The sequence below is a fragment of the Thrips palmi genome, unplaced genomic scaffold, assembly GCF_012932325.1.
Source record: "Thrips palmi isolate BJ-2018 unplaced genomic scaffold, TpBJ-2018v1 HiC_scaffold_8, whole genome shotgun sequence".
Lineage (NCBI taxonomy): Eukaryota > Metazoa > Arthropoda > Insecta > Thysanoptera > Thripidae > Thrips > Thrips palmi.
In genome coordinates, this window is record NW_023144635.1 from 3,354,856 (window position 1) to 3,374,556 (window position 19,701).

A 19,701-nucleotide genomic window follows, 5' to 3' on the forward strand; every position below is an offset into this window, starting at 1 on the left:
GAGTATAATGGCCAGCATATATTTTATTTACACATGAGTACATAAATTTTGGGTTAAACTGAGAACAGGCTTTAAAATTTGAAGAAAAACAATTGTTTAACATAACTGCCAAACAAAGTTTTTAGCAAATAACATTTACTAATGACTAGTCATATTTAAGAAAACATTAAAACTTGATGGAATGATGACTCGAGCTCAGTAAACTGAGTGAAATCAATTCACCCTGTTAAAAGCAATTCATACTCAACAAATGGCAGCTTCAAAGGAAAGTGAAGTAATGGTGTTGCATATTTCTTACATTATTGTCATTAATGTCTTATCTTGGTTACTGGCGGGCATTGACGATTTGAACAAATTCCGGTTTCAAAGAGGCACCACCGACGAGGAATCCATCAATGTCCCCAGACTTGGCAAGCTCTTTGCAATTGCTTGCTGTGACTGATCCTCCATAAATAATACGAGTTTCATTGGCAACCTTCTCTGAAACCTTGGCTTTCAGCCAGGCTCTCAGCTTTTCATGGACTTCTTGAGCCTGGAAGGAAATAGATTGTCAGAACATTGAGGAACTTCCATAATGTGAGCATTACTGTAATTAACAGAGTGCCACATACCTGCTGTGGGGTGGCTGTCTTTCCTGTGCCAATAGCCCAGACAGGTTCATAGGCAATAACAACTTTGGACCAGTCCTTGATCTTGTCGGCGATGGCTTGGGTCTGGCGGTAAACAACTTCCTCGGTCTTGCCAGCTTCCCTCTCTTCCAACTTCTCACCAATGCAAGCAATGACAGACAGGCCCTCTTCTAAAGCATGGGCAGTTTTCTCTGCCACAAGCTGCAAAACAAAGCAAAAGTTGAGAGGATGAGCAATAAAAACCAGTTGGATACAGATATATATTTACAAAAAACAAAAACATTTACCAGGTCGTTTTCTCCAAAAACGTTTCTACGCTCAGAGTGGCCAAGGATCACCCAGTTGACTCCAAGATCCTTCAGCATAGCTGGACTGACTTCACCTGTAAGGAGTTGCAAGACAAAATGAGAATGTGTGATGCAATGATTTCACTTCACAGTAATCACTTTGCATACCTGTGAAGGCTCCTTTAGGGACCTTGTAACAGTTCTGGGCTGAAACCACAACATTGGCTGGAAGCAGACCCTTGGTGTACTCTAAGTAAGGTGCAGGGCATCCCACGATAACCTCTGTAAAAATCACAAAAAGTTCGGCTTAAATACAAGTGCTCAAAACGTAACCAACTAAACACATTTCGACAGCTGTCATTGACATCCAGAATAATGGAATGCTCGGATCAAGCTTTAGCAACTCGACAAAATTAGATAATGCTCTATGCCCATACAGAAAATGTTGGTGCACTACAAAGTAACATTGAAAAATCAATTCCAGCCTGAACCTGTGGAACAGGTCAAGCAGACATACAATAGGCAAAGACAGGCAGTTTCATGAGTGTGAAACTCAAGCAGACTAAGTTATGAATCGGAGGGCGTGGCCGAAATCCCGTTTGAGAAGTAGAATCAAAGGAAACTTACCGACATTGGGGTCCAGGGGTCCAGCTTTCAAGAATGCAACGATTTCCTGGATGCCTTTCTTGTCACCGTTCATCTTCCAGTTGCCACCAACACAGAACTTGCGGCTCATCTTGGGGGTTTTGGAATTTGACTGTTGATTGGAAGAGAGAATCGCTGTGAGCGACCGAGTGTCAGATCTCAGTGAGACTGGTCAAGAGAACGTGTCCGGACCGACCCCTGTTTTCAGCTGCTTCCCCTTCGTTCCCCTTTCAACTGTGACCTTCACCGTGGGCAAAGGGCGCTGGGGTGGGGGGAGAGGGGCGGGGGGCGGAGAAAGCAGGCCACGGAGGGGGAGGGCCAGACAAGAGTGCCAACCGCCTCGCCCACGCGCCAATCCAACAGAAATTGAAAGAACCGTGCGCACACCAAAATGTACGCCGTTTCTTAGGATTTTAGAGGTTTTCTTTACACAGTGGCTGTGATCCAAACAGAACGAGTCGATACGCACGAATACCGCGTCCGGAACTTTATTTTTGTTGTAGTGCGCGTCTTGTGGCGCGAGAAACGAAAACGCGCGCTTACACCTGCCGCTTGAAATGTTTGAAGCCCTCTCTCAGTGCGTACAGTGCACAGTTTGCCGACAGCTTATCATCCCTACAGATTGCAGGGGGAAAACTGATGTATCGTACATAACGGCAGCTGCGGCAAGCAGCGGCAGCTCTCAAAAAACGCCAGGCGCCAGGCGTGGATAGGCAAGCCCGCAACGCTGAGCCGTCTTGACAGGCGGAGGGTTGCCTATCCCCAGTTCGCAGGCGCCAACAGCGGCGCGACTCCTCGTCGCTCTGTCTCTCTCGTGCCCAACGGGACGCCCCATGAGTGCGAGGGAGACAGAGCGTCGCGGTGGCGCGGTGGCGATGCTCAGGCAGGCAAGGCAAGAGCTCGGGCCGGACGGGACGCCCCGTGAGTGCGAGGGAGACAGAGCGTCGCGGTGGCGCGGTGGCGATGCTCAGGCAGGCAAGGCAAGAGCTCGGGCCGGACGGGCTTGGCCGCGCCTTGCCGCGCTTTGCCGCCACCGCGTCGACATCTCCATGGAGTGGAGGCCGAGTGCCGAATCGGCCACCCCGCATGGCGTAGCGTCGCGTCGCGTGCCGTCGGGGTGTTCATCCAGTTCATTCAGCCCAGCCCCACCCTCGCCGAGCCAACGGGCGTCGTGGCGCCAACGGCCGGTGGAGGTGGCTGGTGGCCCCCGCCCCGGCTCCCCGACCCATTGGTCATGAGGCCATGTGGCCCTGGTTGCCCCTGCGGTTCATGCCGTACCGACGCCCGCCCACGCCGACGCCCCACCAGCGAGCGTGCCTTCCCCGAGGCCTTCCCCGGCGGCCTCGCCGTCGCGCCGTGCAGTGCCGTGCAGGCAGGGCCTCCAGTTCAGTAGCGTCGCGGTGCCGCTGCCAGACACGCGACGCCCTCCACTCTGCAGGACGCCGTCCTCCAGCACGCCGCCCTCCAGCACCCTGCACGGCACGGCGTCGTGGACGCAGTGAGTCCGCGGTGGCCAACAGTCCAGACGCGTTTTGAGCTCCAGAGGCGCTACAACCGGGGCTCGAACCGAACGTGTGACTTTGAAGCTTAAAACGCGTCTAGAATTTTGGCCGCCTCGACCGACCTTCCGGCCCACTGTGGGCCGGCCCAGAGCGTCACCGTTAAGATAACGTTTTGTTTTGACGCTCAGTCATCCTGGCTCCGCTGGCACCCGGGTGACGGCACTGGGGTGATCGCCGACGCCGCCGACGCCGCCAAGGACTTCGGGTCGACGCGATCCTCCGCTCCGCCGAGCTGATTGGCCGATCTCGCTGGGCGCGACGCCGACGCCGCCCGAAGCGGGGGCAGCGCGGCCAGCGCCGTGAGGCGTCGCCGTCGCCGTGGCCATCACACCGGTAGACGTGCAGCGCGCCGCAGACTTGAAGATGGAAATGGACACGGTAAGCGGCGCCGTCAGCGGCAAGACCAACGTGAACCCCCCGACCAAGGACGCCCTGCCCGACGCCGACGAGGAGAAGAGCACGGTAAGGCTTACAGTGCAGCGACTGGGTGGCGGTGGCGTTCGAGGTTCGACGGTCACGGCCGAGCGGGGTGTTGCTGCGCGCTGCGCGCTGCGCGGTGAGGACGAGGACACCATCGACAAGCAGGGCGCCAACCTGTTGTCCGCGGACGCGGTGGACGGCTCCCCGTTACCCATGTCCGACCGACCGACCAGTCCGACGGCGCGGCGTCGAGGCGTCTGCTGCAGCATTTGTGTAAACATGCAGCAGACGAAAGCGGCCCACGGCTGCAAATGCAAAGGGCCGTCTGCCGCAGCATTCATGTGTAAACACGCAGCAGACGAAAGTAACTCGCGGCTGCAAAAAAGCTGAGCCAGGCCAGTGCTCGCGCGAACTGCTCGAACCTCTATGGTTAGGTTTGTTCTTATAAAATTAGAAAGGAAAAAGACCCGGGACTCGAACCCACGCTCTGTGCCATCTTGGCCCCGCATCTGGAGGACACAAGCAGCACAGTGTTACTGAAATTAAAACAGTACCGTCTTTCGTCGTGTCGCAAAGCCGAGGGCGGGGTTGCGCGGTCAGGGGCGGTTGTTTTTTGCCACGTCTTGGGTGCAATACTGCGTGTTTGACGCAACGGGCCCTTCACCGATGGCCGGCACCATCGGCATGCACTCACGGCAATGGCCGCGATAAGGCGCTTAGATTTATTCCGGTCGAGTGGCGTCGGCATGGCGTCGGAGACGGGACGAGTCGACCGGTCACCTTCTGCGTGCGTTTTCACGGTGGACCTCCGTGCGCCCGCGCTGCGTTTCGCGTGCATTCGGCGGGTCGTTCGTTTGAGTTCAAAGCCGGCCGTCGTGCGACAACTTTTCCATGACGGACGCGGCGCGGCTCCCGTTCCCCCTCGAGCTCAACCAAGAGCTGCGCTGCAGACTGATTCCGAGAGTCGTTTGTCTCTCTCGCACCTATAAGGGACGCCGCACGAGTGCGAGAGAGACAGCGAAGAAAGCGACTCTCGGAATCAGTCTGCTGAGCTTGAGCTGCACATACGGATCAGCCCCAGATCATTGTGCGAGACCGCAACGCCGCCCGCGGCCTTGCCCTGGCCTTGCCCTGGCCTTGCCGCGGGTCACGGCCACCGCCAGCATCGGCCACCGCCTCGGGGAGGATGCCGACGGACGGCATGCCGGCGGCGCAAGGCGCATCTCGCGTGCGGGCTGCGGAGGCTGCAGAGGCTGCGGACCGTACCGGGGGAAGTCCGCCACACCATCGCAACCCCGCGGCGCGAGGCGCGCTGCGGCTCGGCGGCGGCGCATATCGCGGTGCAGCAGAGACCAGAGCAGCTCCCTGCACTCGAAGCCGTGCCGCGCCGCCAGTTCGGCGCGCTGGCGCGCGCTGGCGCCGGACGTTGCGTATCCCGGCCGCGGCCGCGGCCCCGCGTCGCGCCGTGGAAAGCGCACCTTCCACCGGGGCATTGAACAGCAGCAGGTGGCGGAGGCACCTGTGTAGCCTCTGCCTGCCTCCTGCGTCTGTCGCCAGTCGCCATGCACTGCACGCCTGGCGAGCCAACGGGGACCTGTTGGGCCGATGATCACACGCCGCGCCGTGGGTGCGTCAGCACTGTCAGCGCCAGCGCCACGGCAAGGCTCACTCCGAACAAGTACTTGGTCGCTCTGCCTCTCTCGCACCCGAATGGGACGCCCCACGAGTGCGAGAGAGACACGTTCGGGACGTGCAACTCTCGATGCCGTTTCCGCCGAAAGCCCTTTGTGGCCGAGGCGCCGTGGCGACGCATACGGCGTGCGTCAAGCAAAACAGCAAAACGTCAAGCAGCAGGCGGTGCGGCGCTTGAGGTTCTCTCCGACTCACCGTCCTGGCGTCCTCGCGTCCTCACCGATCGGATCATGGAATCTATTTCATACTTTTACTTTTATTTTCAAGTGGTGGTGCTCGCTCTGGCAGACGAACGCGTGACGGTGGCGCCGGGTGTCGCGCGGCAGCGCGTTCACTGCGTTCCACTATGACATCCCGATTTCCACGCGCCTATGCAGTGTGTACCTATGAGGTTGCTCTATCAGTTCATGCTTCGGTTTCACCCCCCCTCCCCTCCCTCCCGATTTTTACGCTCGAATCGCAATACAGTGGCTCCGTCTCTGGCGTACCCTTCATGGCCCGGACAGCGGCTCCGGGTACTGGGTGCCGGGTCCGTTACCCGGCGTCCCCAGTGCGCATCGCCGCATCGCCGCATCGGCACTGCGCGACCGCTCATGCGGAAACAGGACGGACTTCCTAGCCGCGCAGATTCAGTGACAGTGCTCCGCCACGCCCGGCCAGGCCGCCGCGTCGGGGGCCGTCCCTAAAGCCGCGTCTGCGATTGGTAGGCGAGGCCGCTTTGTGCTTCACTGGCCGTCCCCCACTTCTCGCGTGGACACACAGACGCTTCAAAAATAGTTTGGGCGGCCTGGACATCAAACGGCGGTGGTGTTGTGCCCGCCTTCCGTGGGGCCAGACGGGGCGGCAGGGCCTCCCGCACCAGGACCGAGGTCGTCGACCCCAAGCACCGGCCAGGGGTTGGTGCGTGGGGCGCTGTCGCTCTGTCTCTCTCGCACGCGTGCGGAAAAGCCGACGAGTGCGAGGGAGAAAGCGGCCGCGGACCGCGGGCTTGCCCGGCGTCAGTCTACAGGGGGAGGCGTGGGCCTGGCGCGGGCTGCGGGGCCGCGGGGCCGCCAAGCTGTCGGGGCCTCCAAGCCTTCAGGCACCTGCAGGCATTGTCCCGCTGGACAACACTGCGCTCGCGGCTCGCGCTGCTCGGTCGATGCCTAGATGGCTGAGGCCGGGGGCGGGCCGCGGAGCTCGTATCGACCTGGAGGCCCGGGTGCTGGGGGCCCACTGCCGGCTTGGTAGGCCCGGTACTCGGATATCCTAATGCGTGTTCGCACTGGGCGCCGTTGGCGTCCTGGGGCCCTGTTTCCCTGGAGGACGCGGAGGAGTGTTTCCACGCCAACGAAGCCACGCGACAAGAATGGCACTGAGCGGCCATGGCGCGTGCCGGCGCTAGCAGGGTGTGGAGCTCTCATCCTTTGGTGAGCACCAGGAAGATAGGCGGCATTCCTGTAGCCTTCCTCTTGTGGGGTTTCAGGAGGCCTGTTGGTGCACAATGGTTCCAGGGACCCCGCAATTCCCGTGGCTCACAGAGCACAGCCCACTGCAGCGATAACTCATTCGCTTTTTGCGTGCTTCCAGCCCATCAAGCCTCTGGACGCCAACCGCTATGCCACCAAGAAGACCATCGCGCAGGGCATGCTTGACATCGCCCTGCTCACGGCCAACGCGTCCCAGCTCAAGTACATCCTGCAGGTGGGGCCGCGGCATGAGTTCTACACGCTCATGCTGGGCCTCATCTCCACCTCCATGATCCTGCAGGTGAGACCCGCCAGGCCGCCAGGCTCAGACCCCCGTTTCGGAGGCGGGCGTTTCGACGCCTGGTTGCTAGGCAACCCAGCGAGGCTGAGTTGTCGCTGAGTCCAGCGCAGCCCAGCCACGGGCAGCCGTCGGGGAGACGTGTGGCGTGCCGGGGACAGAGGAGAGAGGGACATTATCTGTGCAGACCGTATGCATATTTGAATAGCACTTGCATGCTTGAGATTTATTTTTGGTCGCTGCCACTGGCGCCCCGCCCTGAGCCTTGATGGCCGACGTGGGCACGGCCGGCACGGGGCACTCCGCCCGATCAATATCCATAGCCATCGGCCGGCAAATACCGCCGCTGCACTTCCCCGTCGACTGTCCTGTCCCCGGGCTGTCCCCGGGCTGCGCTGGACTCGTCTTTTATTCACTGTGCTCGTCTTGGCGGTCCTGCCTGACGTGGCCCGGCCAGCAGACGGACTCCGAGAGTCATTTTCGACGCGCTGTCTCCCTCGCGCTCGTGGGGCGTCCCGTGTGGGCGCGAGAGGGACAGAGCCACGAAAGCGACTCTCGGAATCAGTCGACAGGGCTCCGCAGCTACGCCCACCCCCTGGGGCTCGCCGTGGCCGTGGCCGGGCCGTCGTCGCTGTGCTTCCCTGTGCATCGTCTTTGTTTGCATTTGGCGGCTTGCCTCGACTTGGTGGTAGTGTGTGTCGCGTACGGCGTGGTGGTGATGGCGGTGGTGGCGGTCTTGGTGGCACGGCGTGGCTGGGGCGCGGTTACGTCCTCAGTGTCCCCATCAAGAAAATCGGAAAATCGAAAATGGAACATGGCAATGGGCAAACGAGCAGCGTGTGAACGTGATCCCCACCTCCCCTCCGCCTTTGTGCTGACAACCCCCCGCTCCCCTCGTCGAAATGTCAAAGGGCCGGCGGCCCCGCCGACGCGGGCAGGCCAGGACGCGCCAGGACGGCAGGGGTCGAACTGCCATCAACACGGGCCGCTCGCTTTCGAACTCGGCGCCGCAGGAACCGCACAACCACACGCACCCTTGCGTCTAGCGCCCTGACCACTAACCCGACGTGGCGCTACCCCGCGCGTGAAAGTACCCCCGCTGACTGCGGGGTATCGCCGGTACCGGGCGGGCGCGAGGCGCGGCGCGGGGAGGGCCTCGTTGGACGGGACGGGGATGCTAGCCGGGCCACCACGCCCTCCGCGCCGCACCCCGCCCCGCCCCACCGTGCCGCCGTGCTCTGGTCCACGACGAGGCACGAGACACGAGACGAGGCCCTCTCCTGCCGCAGGTGGCGCTGGGCGTGCTCTTCCTGTCCCTCAACGTGCTCCGCGACTGCCGGCTGCACCGCGAGGAGTACAACCGCTCGGCCATCACCATGAACTACGTGGGCATGTGCGGGTGCGTGCTGGTGACGGCCATCAACCTGCTGGCCTCGGGGCTGGACCCCGGGCTGGCGTCGCTGGCCGGGCGCCCCTCCCCGGACATCCCCGCCATGAGCGACTCGATCGCGGCCGCCCTCGTCAACGGCACGACCGGCACGGCCAGCACCGCCATCACCACTCTGCCCTGACCCGACCTTGGCCAAGGTCACCGCCTGCCCTTGGAGGAGGCGAAGTATCGCGCATCGCGACCAGATTGATTTATCTGAATTTCATTGTCGCGCCGCCGCGCCGTGACGCGGACGTGACTCACGGTGGCGGATAAGAGGGCGCTTCTGACGGGCCGCGTCGAAGGGTTTGATTAACTCGCCCGGCCGAGAGGCGAGCCGAGACGGCCCCGCGCTGTACGCGCCGACACGACGCGAAGCACCCCGACGCACCGCAACAACCACACTGTGCTCTGCTAGGTGCTCGTGGGGATCATGTTCCTGTTCATCGGCGCGCTCAACATCAACAAGGACAAGGACAAGCGGCGCGCCGTCATCTTGAACGACATCATCCTTATCATGGTGTTCATCATCTCCGTCACCAACGTGGTGATCGCGGGCTTCGGCATCGACAATGCGAGCCGGCCGCTGCGCCTGCTCTCTGACGAGCGCGGCCCGTACAGCAGATAGTCCGTACAGCCCGGCCCAGCCGCCCCATAGCCACCCCGACCGCCACCACGGCCGCCGCCCCCGCCGCCCCCGCCGCCGCTGCTGGACGCTGCCGCTTGCCGCAGGTGTCGGCGGGCGCGCTGTCCCTGTACCTGGCCAACCTGTCGCCGGAGGACGTGATCGCGCAGCGCCGCCGCGCCAAGTGGCTGCACCTGCTGGCCGTGGGCTGCGTCATGCTCTCCATGACCTCGGACGTGGTCAAGATGGGCTTCGGCCTCGACCCCGCCCTCCCCTACAACGCCTCCATGCGCTACTACGAACCGCCAACATCCTAACGTTCCGCGAACACTTCCCTATTTTCTTAATATTTCTTAAAGAAAAAAAGATAATAATACAAAAGGCGGGTTCTGACAAAAACTTTAGAAGCGATGGGCCGCTTTTGTTTGTCCTGAAATTGATCTGCTGGAGACCATTGTGGGGACGCTTCTCTGGGAGGGCATGCTTCATCTCCACCGCTATACATAGCAAATGACTTTCCTCCTCAACTCGTTAACGATGCCAGGGCCAGGCGGCCAGGCAGGAGGCTAGGCGGGCTGGGGCTGGCAGCTGTGTAGGGAGGGGCGGGGCTGGAGAGGGACTCGTTGGTCGGCAGGACGGAGTGGACATTTTTCTAAGGACCAATATACAATATCTGGGGGTAACTTAAAAATCTCATAATTTCTATGCGTTGATCTGACCTATCAGTATTTTGTAAACAAACGATGCATTTAACAAAAAAAAATGAAAAAAATAAGATAGTTTGTAAGTGTCTGTGACGGAAATAAACGTGACTTCAGTATTTTATGTAAACAACAAGCTGTTTAGTGGTTTAGTCTCATTTCTAAAACAACAACCGACCAACCTCCCCTCCTCAGCCCACACGATGTTCGATGCCAAACAGTAAGTACAGTAACTACAGTGCATCACGAAAGCAAGTAGCTTTTCTTAAAATGTATTTTTGCTTTGCGCGGCTTTGTGGCATTCTTGAGTGCAAAAGAGTTCAAGCTTCAGCACGGCTTTCCCATTGTTTGTTGTGTAGGGTGCCCTCGCAAAAACACTGCATTTTTCATTTTCAATCGGTTTGTCACAGACCCAGAGAGTTGGATTGCCTAGCCTGCCCTCGCCAGGCGCCATCCGTGCCGTGTTGATGGGGTGGCCTGTGCATTGCCTGCTCTCTTGGCTTGGCAGGCGCTCGGCGTTACGAAACAGCCGACATCCGTGGGGCTGCTGTCAAAGCATTTGAGCAACTATTTTCCTGTTGCCGCTGTGCTGAGCTGTTTGCACCGCAACCCCGAATTAGAAACGGATTCTTAATTGCGTAGTGGACGCTTTGAATTTAGTGACCCGCCTTGGTTTGTGTTTTCTCGTTTTCTCACACCTACGCTGCCTGCCACTCTCTAGGTGCTGAACGGCATCATCCAGGTGATTCTGAGCACGTCGTACAACATCAACAAGACCAAGCACCACCTCGGCGCGACCGTCCTCAACGACATCGTGCTCTCCTGCATCGTGCTCATCACCACGGTCAACGTCGTCATCGGCGTGTTCGACATGAGGGACCCCGCGGAGTACCCGACGGACGGCTCCACCACCACCCAGTCGGTCCTCAAGGCCCTCGCCCTGCAGGGCGGCCACTCCGACTTTCTGTACGACCTGCAGACGTCCTAGAGGTCCTAGAGGTCCAAGACGTCCTAGAGGTCCTACAGACTAGATGCGCACTTGCGGCTCCCAAGGCCTGCAGGACTATGCCAGGACAACACCTGCCGTGCCAAAACTGTCCAATTCGACGTGGCAGCGAGCTCAAAGCCACCGGCTGAGTCATGACGAATCAAGTATAGTTTTTATATATTTCTCTTGATTTTCGAGTAGTGTTAGGCTAGAGGGAAAGAACAACGAATAGCAATAAACATTTTTAGGAATTTTAATGGAACGCAAAAGAATCATTTAGCAGAGAATATCGAACGTCATAGTTCAGTGTACAACATATACAAAATAAGTATTACAAAGAATGTGAACAAATAAACAACAAATTATTTCGTTACTGCAATTCTCTCCTGCCAGTCTAATTTCTGACATTTCTACAAAAACATACTTATCCTCTAACGATAGGATGGATCACAGGCTGACCAATGAAAAGAAGTGAACAAAAGAAATAAAGAATGACAACAAGGGGAGAAATTTCAATGCTGGAAACGACAGCCGTTAATCTTGATTAATATTGGTCCTCTGAACTGGAACCGTAACCGCGACGAAACCCTCTATTCAGAATGAGACTAAATCAAACCACAAAGCTCAACAAATAGTGGGTGACAGAAAAAGAATATCAACAAATCATCTCCCCTCAGGCCTGCTACGCAGTGTTTACATTTTTACTTTTACATTTGTTCTACTGGAACGCAATATGTGAGGAAATGCGGCGAGAATATGGGGTCGATGAAGACGATGACGATGATGACGATGATCTCGGGAGACGCCGAGGCGCGGGAGTATAGGAAGACGAAGACGAAGGCGTGTTGACCACTGGCCGCGTCCGCCCGGCCCGGCCGCCCCGGCGAGGCGCACGGCGCGCGCACCCAGCCCCGCCCGGCCCCTCGCCTTGCCCCTCGCGCTTGCGCGGCTTGCGCGGTGTTGTGCTCCTGCGGCCAAAGCGCGGCGCGTCCACGGCGCCGTGCCAGCGCGCCCGCGCGAGGGTGGCTGTGGTCACGGCCACGGCCAGGCTGGTGTTAGGGCGGCGCGCGCCACGGCCGGGGCAGCCGGGACAGGCTGGGCAGGCCCCTTACTTCTTGCCTCCTGCCGCAAACACAAACAAAAATACGTAAGACATAGCCTGGCCGCGGCTTGCCGGCCGGCGCGCGGTACTGCGCGGTACTCGACGGAGGCGAACTCACCCTTCTTCCCAGCGGCCTTGCCGCCGTCGCCCTTGCCGCCCTTCTCGCCGCCCTTGGCGCCGCCCGCCGCCTTCTTCTGCAATCAGAAACAAGACATGCATGACGTCGGGCACGATGCGCGTCGGTAAAGGCACGCCCCACCTCGCTGGCACCGCCGCCACGGCCCTTTGGCACGCCCTTTGGCACGCCACTCACCTCGTCTCCTCCTTTGCCACCTGAAACAAACAAGAGGAGCAACGTCAACAACGCGGAGGGTAAAAATACGCGCCGGGAGGCTGGCCTCCCGCCGAGTACAGCCACTCGGTACCAAAACCCGCCCGCCCCGCCCCGCCCCGCCACACGCACGCGCACAGCATGTTGCCTACCCCGCACTTGGCAGGCGCTGTGGAGGCAGAGCGCCGCGCGGCGGCCGGCCCGTCACGCGCGCGTGCGTGCGGGGCTGCCTATCCCGCACTTCGCAGGCGCTCGGGTCGCCGTCGTCCGTCACGGCACGGCCGCTTCCGCGACTAACAGACTGATTCCTGGAGTCGTTTTCGTCGCTCTGTCTCTCTCACACCTGTGCGGAACGCTCCATGAGTGCGGCAGAGACAGAGCGACGAAAACGGCTCTCGGAATCAGTCTGCGGAGCAGCCTTTTTCGAAGCGTGCGTAATCGCCGTGTCCATCTAGGCCTTGGGCGCCTCCTCCTGCATTTTCGTATTTATACCCCACGATGATGGCCGGCCCCAGTGACGCGCGGCCCGCGGCTGATGCGATCTCGTGCGGGCGGCACACGGCAGTGTCGCGGCATCTCCGACCGACACGTGTCACGGCGCGGCAGGCGGCAGGCACGGCAGGCACGGCGAAGGAGCCGCGATCGAAGGGTTACGTGTAGTTGCAAGGTCTCGCCGACCACCCGGCAACCAGAGCGGTACCAGCCTCTCGCGGCGGCACAGCGTGGGGGAGGGAAGGCCCAGGCAAGGGCCCAGGCCTGACCCGTCCCGGCGGTAACGGATGCGGTGATGGAGGCCTGAAGGCGCCTGAAGGCCTGCAGGCCTGGAGGGTCCGCGTCGGCCGGGGCCTTTGTTCTGCCGCGCCGAGGGGATCGATTGACATCCCTGACAACCCCTTCGGCGGCGTGCACGTCCAGCGACGCGCCGTGCCGTGCCGTGCCGCGCCGCGACAGATGAAGCGCCGCCAAGGTGGGCGCCCCGGACCCCGGGCAGGGCAGGGCAGGGCAGGGCAGCACAGCCGCCCCTAGCCCGGTGCCTGGCGGGCCTGGCGGGCCTGGGCCTGGTGGCCCGGCCATCCCAGCTGTATCGATTGCCCCCTCTTTCCCCGGGAGAGACGGGAAGCGGCCGCGCGGGGGCGGCACGGCGGCAGCGGGCAGGGGGTGACTATTTGTGGAGCCTTGCCACCCCACGGACCGCGGACCACGGACCCCGCGGCTGATGACACCCTCATCCCCGCGTCCCGCGTCCGTCGCCCCCTTCCGGCTTAAGGGCGCGCGGCTTGGCGCGGCTGTCCCGCCCTTTCTCTGCGGGGAAGTACTGCGCCGCACACAACACCGCCCCCTCCCCCTCCCGGAAGGCGAGCTCCTCCTTGGCGCCCCCTCCTCCTCGCGTGCCCGCCGCGGTGAAGCTCGCTTCCCTGGTGGACGCCCGCCCCCTCGTCCGGCCGGACGGTCCAGGGGACGCCGAACAGGAGTCTCGTCCTTCGCCGCGCTCTTCGTCGCGTTCAACCCGGAGCCAGCGGACTGATTCTGAGAGTTGTTTTCGTCTCTCTGCCTCTCTCGCACTCACGGGGCTTCCTGTACAGGTGCGAGAGAGACAGAGCGACGAAAACGCCTCTCGCAATGAGTCCACTGGAAGGCGCGCCCTTCCGCGGCCCTGAGGCGTTGACCCTTGGCGGGGCTTTGTTTGGGTCGCGCGAGGCCGCGTCTCCGCGGGCCGTCCCCGCGGGGCGTCGCTGCGTGGCTGCGTGGCGCTTACCTTTCCCCTTGGCCATGGCGAGGGTGTGGGCGAGGTCGGCGCTGTCCTGACTGGGTTGACTGCGGCGCGGCTACGCGGCTGGCGCTGCTACTCGCGGTGCCGCTGGCTTGGCGGGCACGGGACGCGGGCAATGGGAGTGCGCGGCGCAAGGAAGCGGAGACTGCAGGGCAGCGTCACGGCAGAACTCAGTGACTAAGGCCGCACGACTGCCGCCCGCTCTGGCGCTCTGGGGGCGAGAAGCTCCCGGGCTGGGGGTGGGCCGAGGGGGGGGGCGGAGGGGAAGGGCAACATCCCGCTCCAAGCGTCACAACAACCCCCTCCCCGAACCGCGGTGCGCGCTGCCGCCGTGGCCGTAAGCCTTGGCACTTGCCTTGGCACGTCCAAGCGGTGCTGCCCGATGCCGCCATGTCTCAGCTGCTACGCCCCTCTGACTTAACTTTGCTAATTTTGAGGGCAGGGGGACAGGGCCCCGGGGTGTCCCGCGACCGCAGCACGCAGGAACCATGGAGCAGCCGACTGTTTCCGAAGAGCGCTTTGTAGCCGTCTCTCTCGGTTGCAGTTTTCGATCACGGTTACCAGCGGTGGCCGGACAAAAGACCACCGAAAAAGGCCTAGCGCTGAGACTTTGAGTGCCCCTCCCTTGGGCCCCGGGTTGTGAATGTAATTTCTTTTTGCAGTGCCCACGCCCACGTGCCTGGGCTGTTGCGCTTCATCGAGTCCATGCGGTTATGATGGGTTGATTCGCGGCGGCCCGGCGACATTTAGTGGACGGCCAGCAAAGTGAATTGTCGTCCTGTCTCTCTCGCATCCCTGCGGGTCGCCCCACGAGTGCGGGTGAGAGATAGAGACAGAGACAAAGGCACTGTCCGGAACGAGCATGAGCTCGTGACAAGGACGAGAACGTGCAGCCACTTCGCGCGCTTCGCGCCGCGCCCGGCCGCCCAGCCCAGCCCCGCACAAGCCGAGGCACAAGCCGAGGCACAAGCGCACCAAGGCCTAACTATCGAACCGAAATACGCCTGAGTGGCCAGTGTCGGAGACCAGCCGACCAGCCCAGGCCTGGGCCAGCCCGCGAATCGCGTCGGTGCTGTGCTCTTGCGCGGCCCACGGCACGGCCTCGCTGCCTCACGAACTGAATGGCTCGGGCCTCTCAAGCTGGGGCAGGTTAGGCAGGTCAGGGTGTCGTGCGCAGCACGCGGCCCTTACTGGTTCAAAAAAAAAAAAATAGAGTTCTTGGAAGCCATTTCGCATTCTTTACACCACCTCATTTTTCGGTCCTAGTCATCGCCGAAGAAAATCACAGCGCCATATACAGATAGTCACTTTATTTGTTATGTACATATGCGATTTACACTACAAGATAAAATATAACAAATCACATCATTAATCACTTCAGGACTATTGCACACAATTCCAATCAAACCTCCCATACACAATAAAAATAGGAAAAAAAGGGTGAAAAAAAAAGACATATTGAAAGAATGTTACATTCCAAACGAGGAGAGTCCTCTTTGTATTTTTATTTTAGGTGGTGATGGTGGCAACAATATATATCAGACCATATGATAAAATGATTCAATAAACTTCTATCTATAAATATTTTAAATCAACCTAAAAGAGTTTCAGCAAATGATTAAAAAAAAAAAATCCTTCAAGAAAAACAAACAAAAAAGAGATACAATCTGACATAAAATTTCAGAACACAAATTTGTTGACAAAAGTTGAGATCATGATCAGACAACTTAAAGGAACATGTGTACCTTTCATAAAAGTAGGCCTCCAGTTGAAAAATTTGGGGTTTGTCCGACTGAAGTCTTACCAAAGCATGAAAGCTGATCAAAATATCAAGATGACTAGGGAGACGTGTGTTTTGACATAAACTGCTTGACAACAGACACTTGAAATTGTGATACAGTCCCTTACTTCTACAATCTCAAAACTCTGGAAGCCAGTATATAAACAACTAACTAGAACTGAAACACACACAAATACACCGCTGCTCGATCAGACAAATTGAAAGAATAGTGTTAATTTATCTAACTTTCATAAAATTGGTGCAATTTCACTGAGACAAGGTATGGACGGACAAGTAAGAGAAAAGCCTTGTTGCCTAGTTCAGCAAATATGTCAAACATAAATCAGTAGGTAACTTTTTTCACATAACAAATACATGAGGAATAATTAAATTCATTATCAACTTTGCTTTCCAGGGCACCCATAAATTTTGGTTAATTCTTAAAAAGAAAGAGAAATGTTTAGAACATACACTATTCCTCATATCCATGTTTGTTGATGAACATAACATCAAGCACAAACACTTCATGATGCATCCTGTAGATTTAGCCAAGTTTGTCCCCCCCCCAAAAAAACAACTTAATCTAAGAAAGCAATTTTTATACTTCCTTCAATCAGAATAGATGGGTAACAACCTGTATACAAAACAAGTTTATTCAGGAAAGTATATGTGTACAAACTGATACTTTGGACAAAGTACCTTACAAATTAAAGAGATTTATTAAGAATGATGATTGAAAATCTTATTGGCTGGGTGGGATCTAGCACCACGGAATAATAGCCCAAAAGTAAGGAGCATTGATTTCAGAGCACATTGAAAGGAGGAAAAATGATCCAAAACGTCTGGCAACACAATATGGGAGATAAATAATTCACTGGTTGACAGATGAACTTGCTCAGGTAAAATTTGTGAGTTTTAAAATAACATTTCTAATCAAGCAGTTGCATGTTGTTGTTGAGGAGTGGATGCTTGAACAGGAGTGGCTAAGGCAGGAACATCTTCAGCTTTGCGGAGTTTCTTGATTCGCTTCCATTCACCAGTACTGTAGTTCATTTGGAAGTGAGTCTCTACCATCATAGTTATGATACTACCTTCTTGATGAACATTCTCTTGACTTTCACTTAATTTTATTGTAACCACATTACCCAAGTGGGGACATGGATTATCTGAAATAATAATTAGTTTAAAATCCAGAACTAATCAAGCATATTTTGAAGTAAATGTATAATAGGTTGATCTTACCTCTTGAGCCAGCCATGAACCCAAGTATAAGAGCCTTTTCAGGTCTAGTAACTTTGTTGGCAGTTCTAAACATTTCTTGAGCTTCCACCATTTGCTCTCTCTATCATAGTTTTTAAAGAACAGAAGATAAAAAAAAAACTTATTAAAACAATGTACTTTTTAATTTCAGTAACATTCACAAGGAGGAATAGTGAGCGTACCGTGAGAGAGAGTTGCCTTCTTTCTTTGGCTGCGACTGGTTGTACAGGTTGAGTGGCAGCCTGAGAGGCGGCTGCTACAGCAGGCGAAGCAATTGCAGATGTGGGTGTCTGTGCTCCAGCAGTGGCTGGTGTCACTATAGTGGCTGTTGCAGCAACAGGTTGTGCTGAAGGTGTGGCTGCAGCTTGCACTGGCGCAGCAACCGCAATAGTATTGACAGCAATAACACGCGGCTGAGACACGGGGATGGATGTCCCTGCTGATGCTGGCAGAGGTGTGGAAGGATTCTGAAACCCAGAAATATCAATCATTTATCTTCCAGAACTTAATGTTATGAAAATTGACATCGCTAAAAATATTTATACCACTGTCTATATTTGAGCAAATTGAAAAGAGACCTACCAGAATTATAACAGTTTCTGCTGCCGGGATGGCTGTCTGAGGTGTGCCTACAGATGAAAGAAGTTATTTTAAGAACAATTAACAGATTGATTTGGATAAAATTGAAAAGACCTTGTAAGGACGTCTACCTGGATTTGCAACCGTAAGGACAGTTGGGACTGTGGCTGAAGCTGACTGGGCTGCAGCAGGTGGATTCACTGGTGCGAGACCAGCAGCATAGTCTGGTGTGACAGGTGTTGAAGGTGTGCCTGGAGCAGCGCCAGCATTTGCAGCACCAGACCCTGGGGTAGCTGCAGCATTTGTGGCTTGTTGGCTTGCTGCAGCTTCGGACGCTTTCCTTGCATCCTCCGTTTCTAAATAAGAATGTAAATTATTAGAACTGATAGATTCAAAAAGTTGATGACTTTTGAAGATAACAGATGGTGTTCCATGAACACACATACCTTGTAACCTCTTCCTTTTCTTAGCCTGAGCATATCCCATAGGTTGTTCATTGATATCAATGAGTTTAATACCACCATCTTTACGATTCACTGGAGTACGGCCTAATGAGGTGCGCTGGTTGTTTTGATTGTTCACAACAGGAGACTTGAACCCTCCGGTTGGAACTCTGCTAGGAATACCTTTCAGGGGAGCTGAAATAAATTTTTTTTTTTTTTTTTAAATTAAAACAAGGAAATAACCCTTTGAAACAAGATAATATGATCTAAATCATTACTTGTATCAGTCATTTTTCTTGGCATGCCTCTTGATCGGACCGGTACTGTTGGAGCAGCATTCTTTTTTAAATGAGTCACAGCATCAGCTGATTTTGATAGTAGATCCGCCCTAAGAGTGGCAGATTTTGGTTTCCGTTTCAGAGCAAAATGTTTTACTGGTTGAGGCTAAAAGTTGAAATGAAGGAGGAATTTTTTTTTATAAAGTACCACGATTAACATTATAAGATAATACATTATCACGCCAAAATAAAAACAAACAAACCTGTTGGCCCACAACAGTGATCAAAGCATTTTTATTTAAGTAGTGGCATTCAAGGGGCAGCATTCCACCATCAGTTTGTTTTCTCACTGAAAATTAATGGCTGGATAAGCAAACTGGCTAGAATAGGAGTTAGAATTATGAAATGAACTCGACACCTTACCTAACTTTCGCAAGTCATTTACAAGATCAGAAAATATTCGCTGATTGTCATCATTATTTAAAATCTCTAAATTTAGAGATCCAGTTGTTGGTAATGTTCTCATAGTTTCTGCTAACATAGACACCCATGCTTCACCATCGTTCAGTGCCACAACAAGTATATCATCAAGTTCATGTCGCCACTGGAATGAAATGAAGAAAAATGAATATCAAACAATTACATCATGAATCAGCTCAATATATTCCTAAGAATACAACAAACAAGTGTCAAAGGAAAGCACCAAGAATGAAATATAATCTACAGTGTATTTTATCATGAAATCAACATAGCCTCAAATTCAAAACATTTCCTTAAAATATAAATCTTAAACAGGTTTATTGTACGCAGCGGGAAATTAAAATTTTAAAGTAAGAAAAATTGACTAAGTATGCACCAAATTCGAAATATGTTTAAAATTAACTGACAAATAAAATTTACATGAGAAAGAAACGAATGGTGAGGTTAGAAAACCAAAAACGACGCCCCCTATGTAGTTAGACCAAATTATGAATGAAAACATGCGTTGAACGCTGTAAGGAGACTTGCTCTAACAAGAAAAAAATTCCGAAAGAGAAACAGTGATCAAATCGACAAACCAACGCATTGTTATTGTGGGCATACCTCCTCAACGTTCCTGCGCGGGATGTGGAAAATGGACAGCAGAAGTTTTAGTTTGACTTGAGTTTGCAGGTCCGGAAAACATGCTTTTATGTTGCGCAAAACTTCGGCATTTAACTGTGAACATATAGAGCCTCCAGTCCACGAATCGTTTGATATTCCTAATTTATTGTGGAGCCACAACGAAGTGTCACTATCCCTCACATTCGCCATATTGGCGTTTGACTCGACCTAGTTACTCCACCGCCTTCTCATCGGTGAGCGTCCCACGAAAGACCGCGAGTTTGAAACCCGAAACCAACGAACCAACCGAAACTTCCCTCGAGAGCCCTGTGGATTTCTCCTCAGCAGAT

The 19,701-nt window shown here is 55.5% G+C and overlaps 4 protein-coding genes and 1 long non-coding RNA gene across 5 annotated transcripts; 2 read left to right on the forward strand and 3 right to left on the reverse strand.

Moving 5' to 3' along the window:
* Positions 1-251: 251 nt before the first annotated feature.
* Positions 252-1,776, reverse strand: LOC117653793 (triosephosphate isomerase). The gene is made up of 5 exons (XM_034399696.1): positions 1,544-1,776; positions 1,085-1,198; positions 917-1,011; positions 612-830; positions 252-532 (listed from the first exon to the last, which is right to left on the reverse strand). The coding sequence occupies exons 1-5, from the start codon at positions 1,650-1,652 to the stop codon at positions 326-328; spliced, it is 744 nt and encodes a 247-aa protein (XP_034255587.1). The 5' UTR covers positions 1,653-1,776; the 3' UTR covers positions 252-325.
* A 1,629-nt stretch (positions 1,777-3,405) lies between these two features.
* On the forward strand, positions 3,406-9,075 carry LOC117653797 (ninjurin-2-like). The gene is made up of 3 exons (XM_034399702.1): positions 3,406-3,585; positions 6,805-6,984; positions 8,829-9,075. Exons 1-3 carry the CDS (start codon positions 3,487-3,489, stop codon positions 9,036-9,038), a joined length of 489 nt encoding a protein of 162 aa, XP_034255593.1. The 5' UTR covers positions 3,406-3,486; the 3' UTR covers positions 9,039-9,075.
* Positions 9,076-9,106: 31 nt separating this feature from the next.
* Positions 9,107-9,869, forward strand: LOC117653041 (the record flags this gene model as incomplete). The annotated part of the gene is made up of 1 exon (XM_034398382.1): positions 9,107-9,869. A coding segment is annotated over one exon (246 nt), but the record flags the coding sequence as incomplete, so codon positions are not given.
* Positions 9,870-10,959: 1,090 nt separating this feature from the next.
* On the reverse strand, positions 10,960-14,109 carry LOC117653800. The gene is made up of 4 exons (XR_004588249.1): positions 13,914-14,109; positions 12,140-12,159; positions 11,945-12,020; positions 10,960-11,846 (listed from the first exon to the last, which is right to left on the reverse strand). It is a non-coding gene; the product is annotated as an uncharacterized LOC117653800 (long non-coding RNA).
* A 1,187-nt stretch (positions 14,110-15,296) lies between these two features.
* Positions 15,297-19,669, reverse strand: LOC117653942 (negative elongation factor A-like). The gene is made up of 10 exons (XM_034399995.1): positions 19,352-19,669; positions 18,692-18,872; positions 18,532-18,617; positions 18,269-18,434; positions 17,994-18,185; positions 17,679-17,903; positions 17,551-17,597; positions 17,151-17,435; positions 16,951-17,050; positions 15,297-16,874 (listed from the first exon to the last, which is right to left on the reverse strand). Exons 1-10 carry the CDS (start codon positions 19,559-19,561, stop codon positions 16,642-16,644), a joined length of 1,725 nt encoding a protein of 574 aa, XP_034255886.1. The 5' UTR covers positions 19,562-19,669; the 3' UTR covers positions 15,297-16,641.
* Between the last annotated feature and the right edge of the window lie 32 nt (positions 19,670-19,701).

Excerpts from the sequence above, each read along its gene's own strand:
- LOC117653793 (XM_034399696.1), bottom strand. The coding sequence starts at position 1,652 with ATGAGCCGCAAGTTCTGTGTTGGTGGCAACTGGAAGATGAACGGTGAC. Across the intron at positions 1,012-1,084 it reads CCCTAAAGGAGCCTTCACAG|GTGAAGTCAGTCCAGCTATG; the intron begins GTATGCAAAGTG and ends AACTCCTTACAG. Across the intron at positions 831-916 it reads TTTTTGGAGAAAACGACCTG|CTTGTGGCAGAGAAAACTGC; the intron begins GTAAATGTTTTT and ends TTTGTTTTGCAG.
- LOC117653797 (XM_034399702.1), top strand. The coding sequence starts at position 3,487 with ATGGAAATGGACACGGTAAGCGGCGCCGTCAGCGGCAAGACCAACGTG. Across the intron at positions 3,586-6,804 it reads CCGACGAGGAGAAGAGCACG|CCCATCAAGCCTCTGGACGC; the intron begins GTAAGGCTTACA and ends GCGTGCTTCCAG. Across the intron at positions 6,985-8,828 it reads CCACCTCCATGATCCTGCAG|GTGCTCGTGGGGATCATGTT; the intron begins GTGAGACCCGCC and ends GTGCTCTGCTAG.
- LOC117653942 (XM_034399995.1), bottom strand. The coding sequence starts at position 19,561 with ATGGCGAATGTGAGGGATAGTGACACTTCGTTGTGGCTCCACAATAAA. Across the intron at positions 18,618-18,691 it reads AAATGACTTGCGAAAGTTAG|TGAGAAAACAAACTGATGGT; the intron begins GTAAGGTGTCGA and ends ATTAATTTTCAG. Across the intron at positions 17,051-17,150 it reads GAAGGCAACTCTCTCTCACG|AGAGAGCAAATGGTGGAAGC; the intron begins GTACGCTCACTA and ends AAACTATGATAG.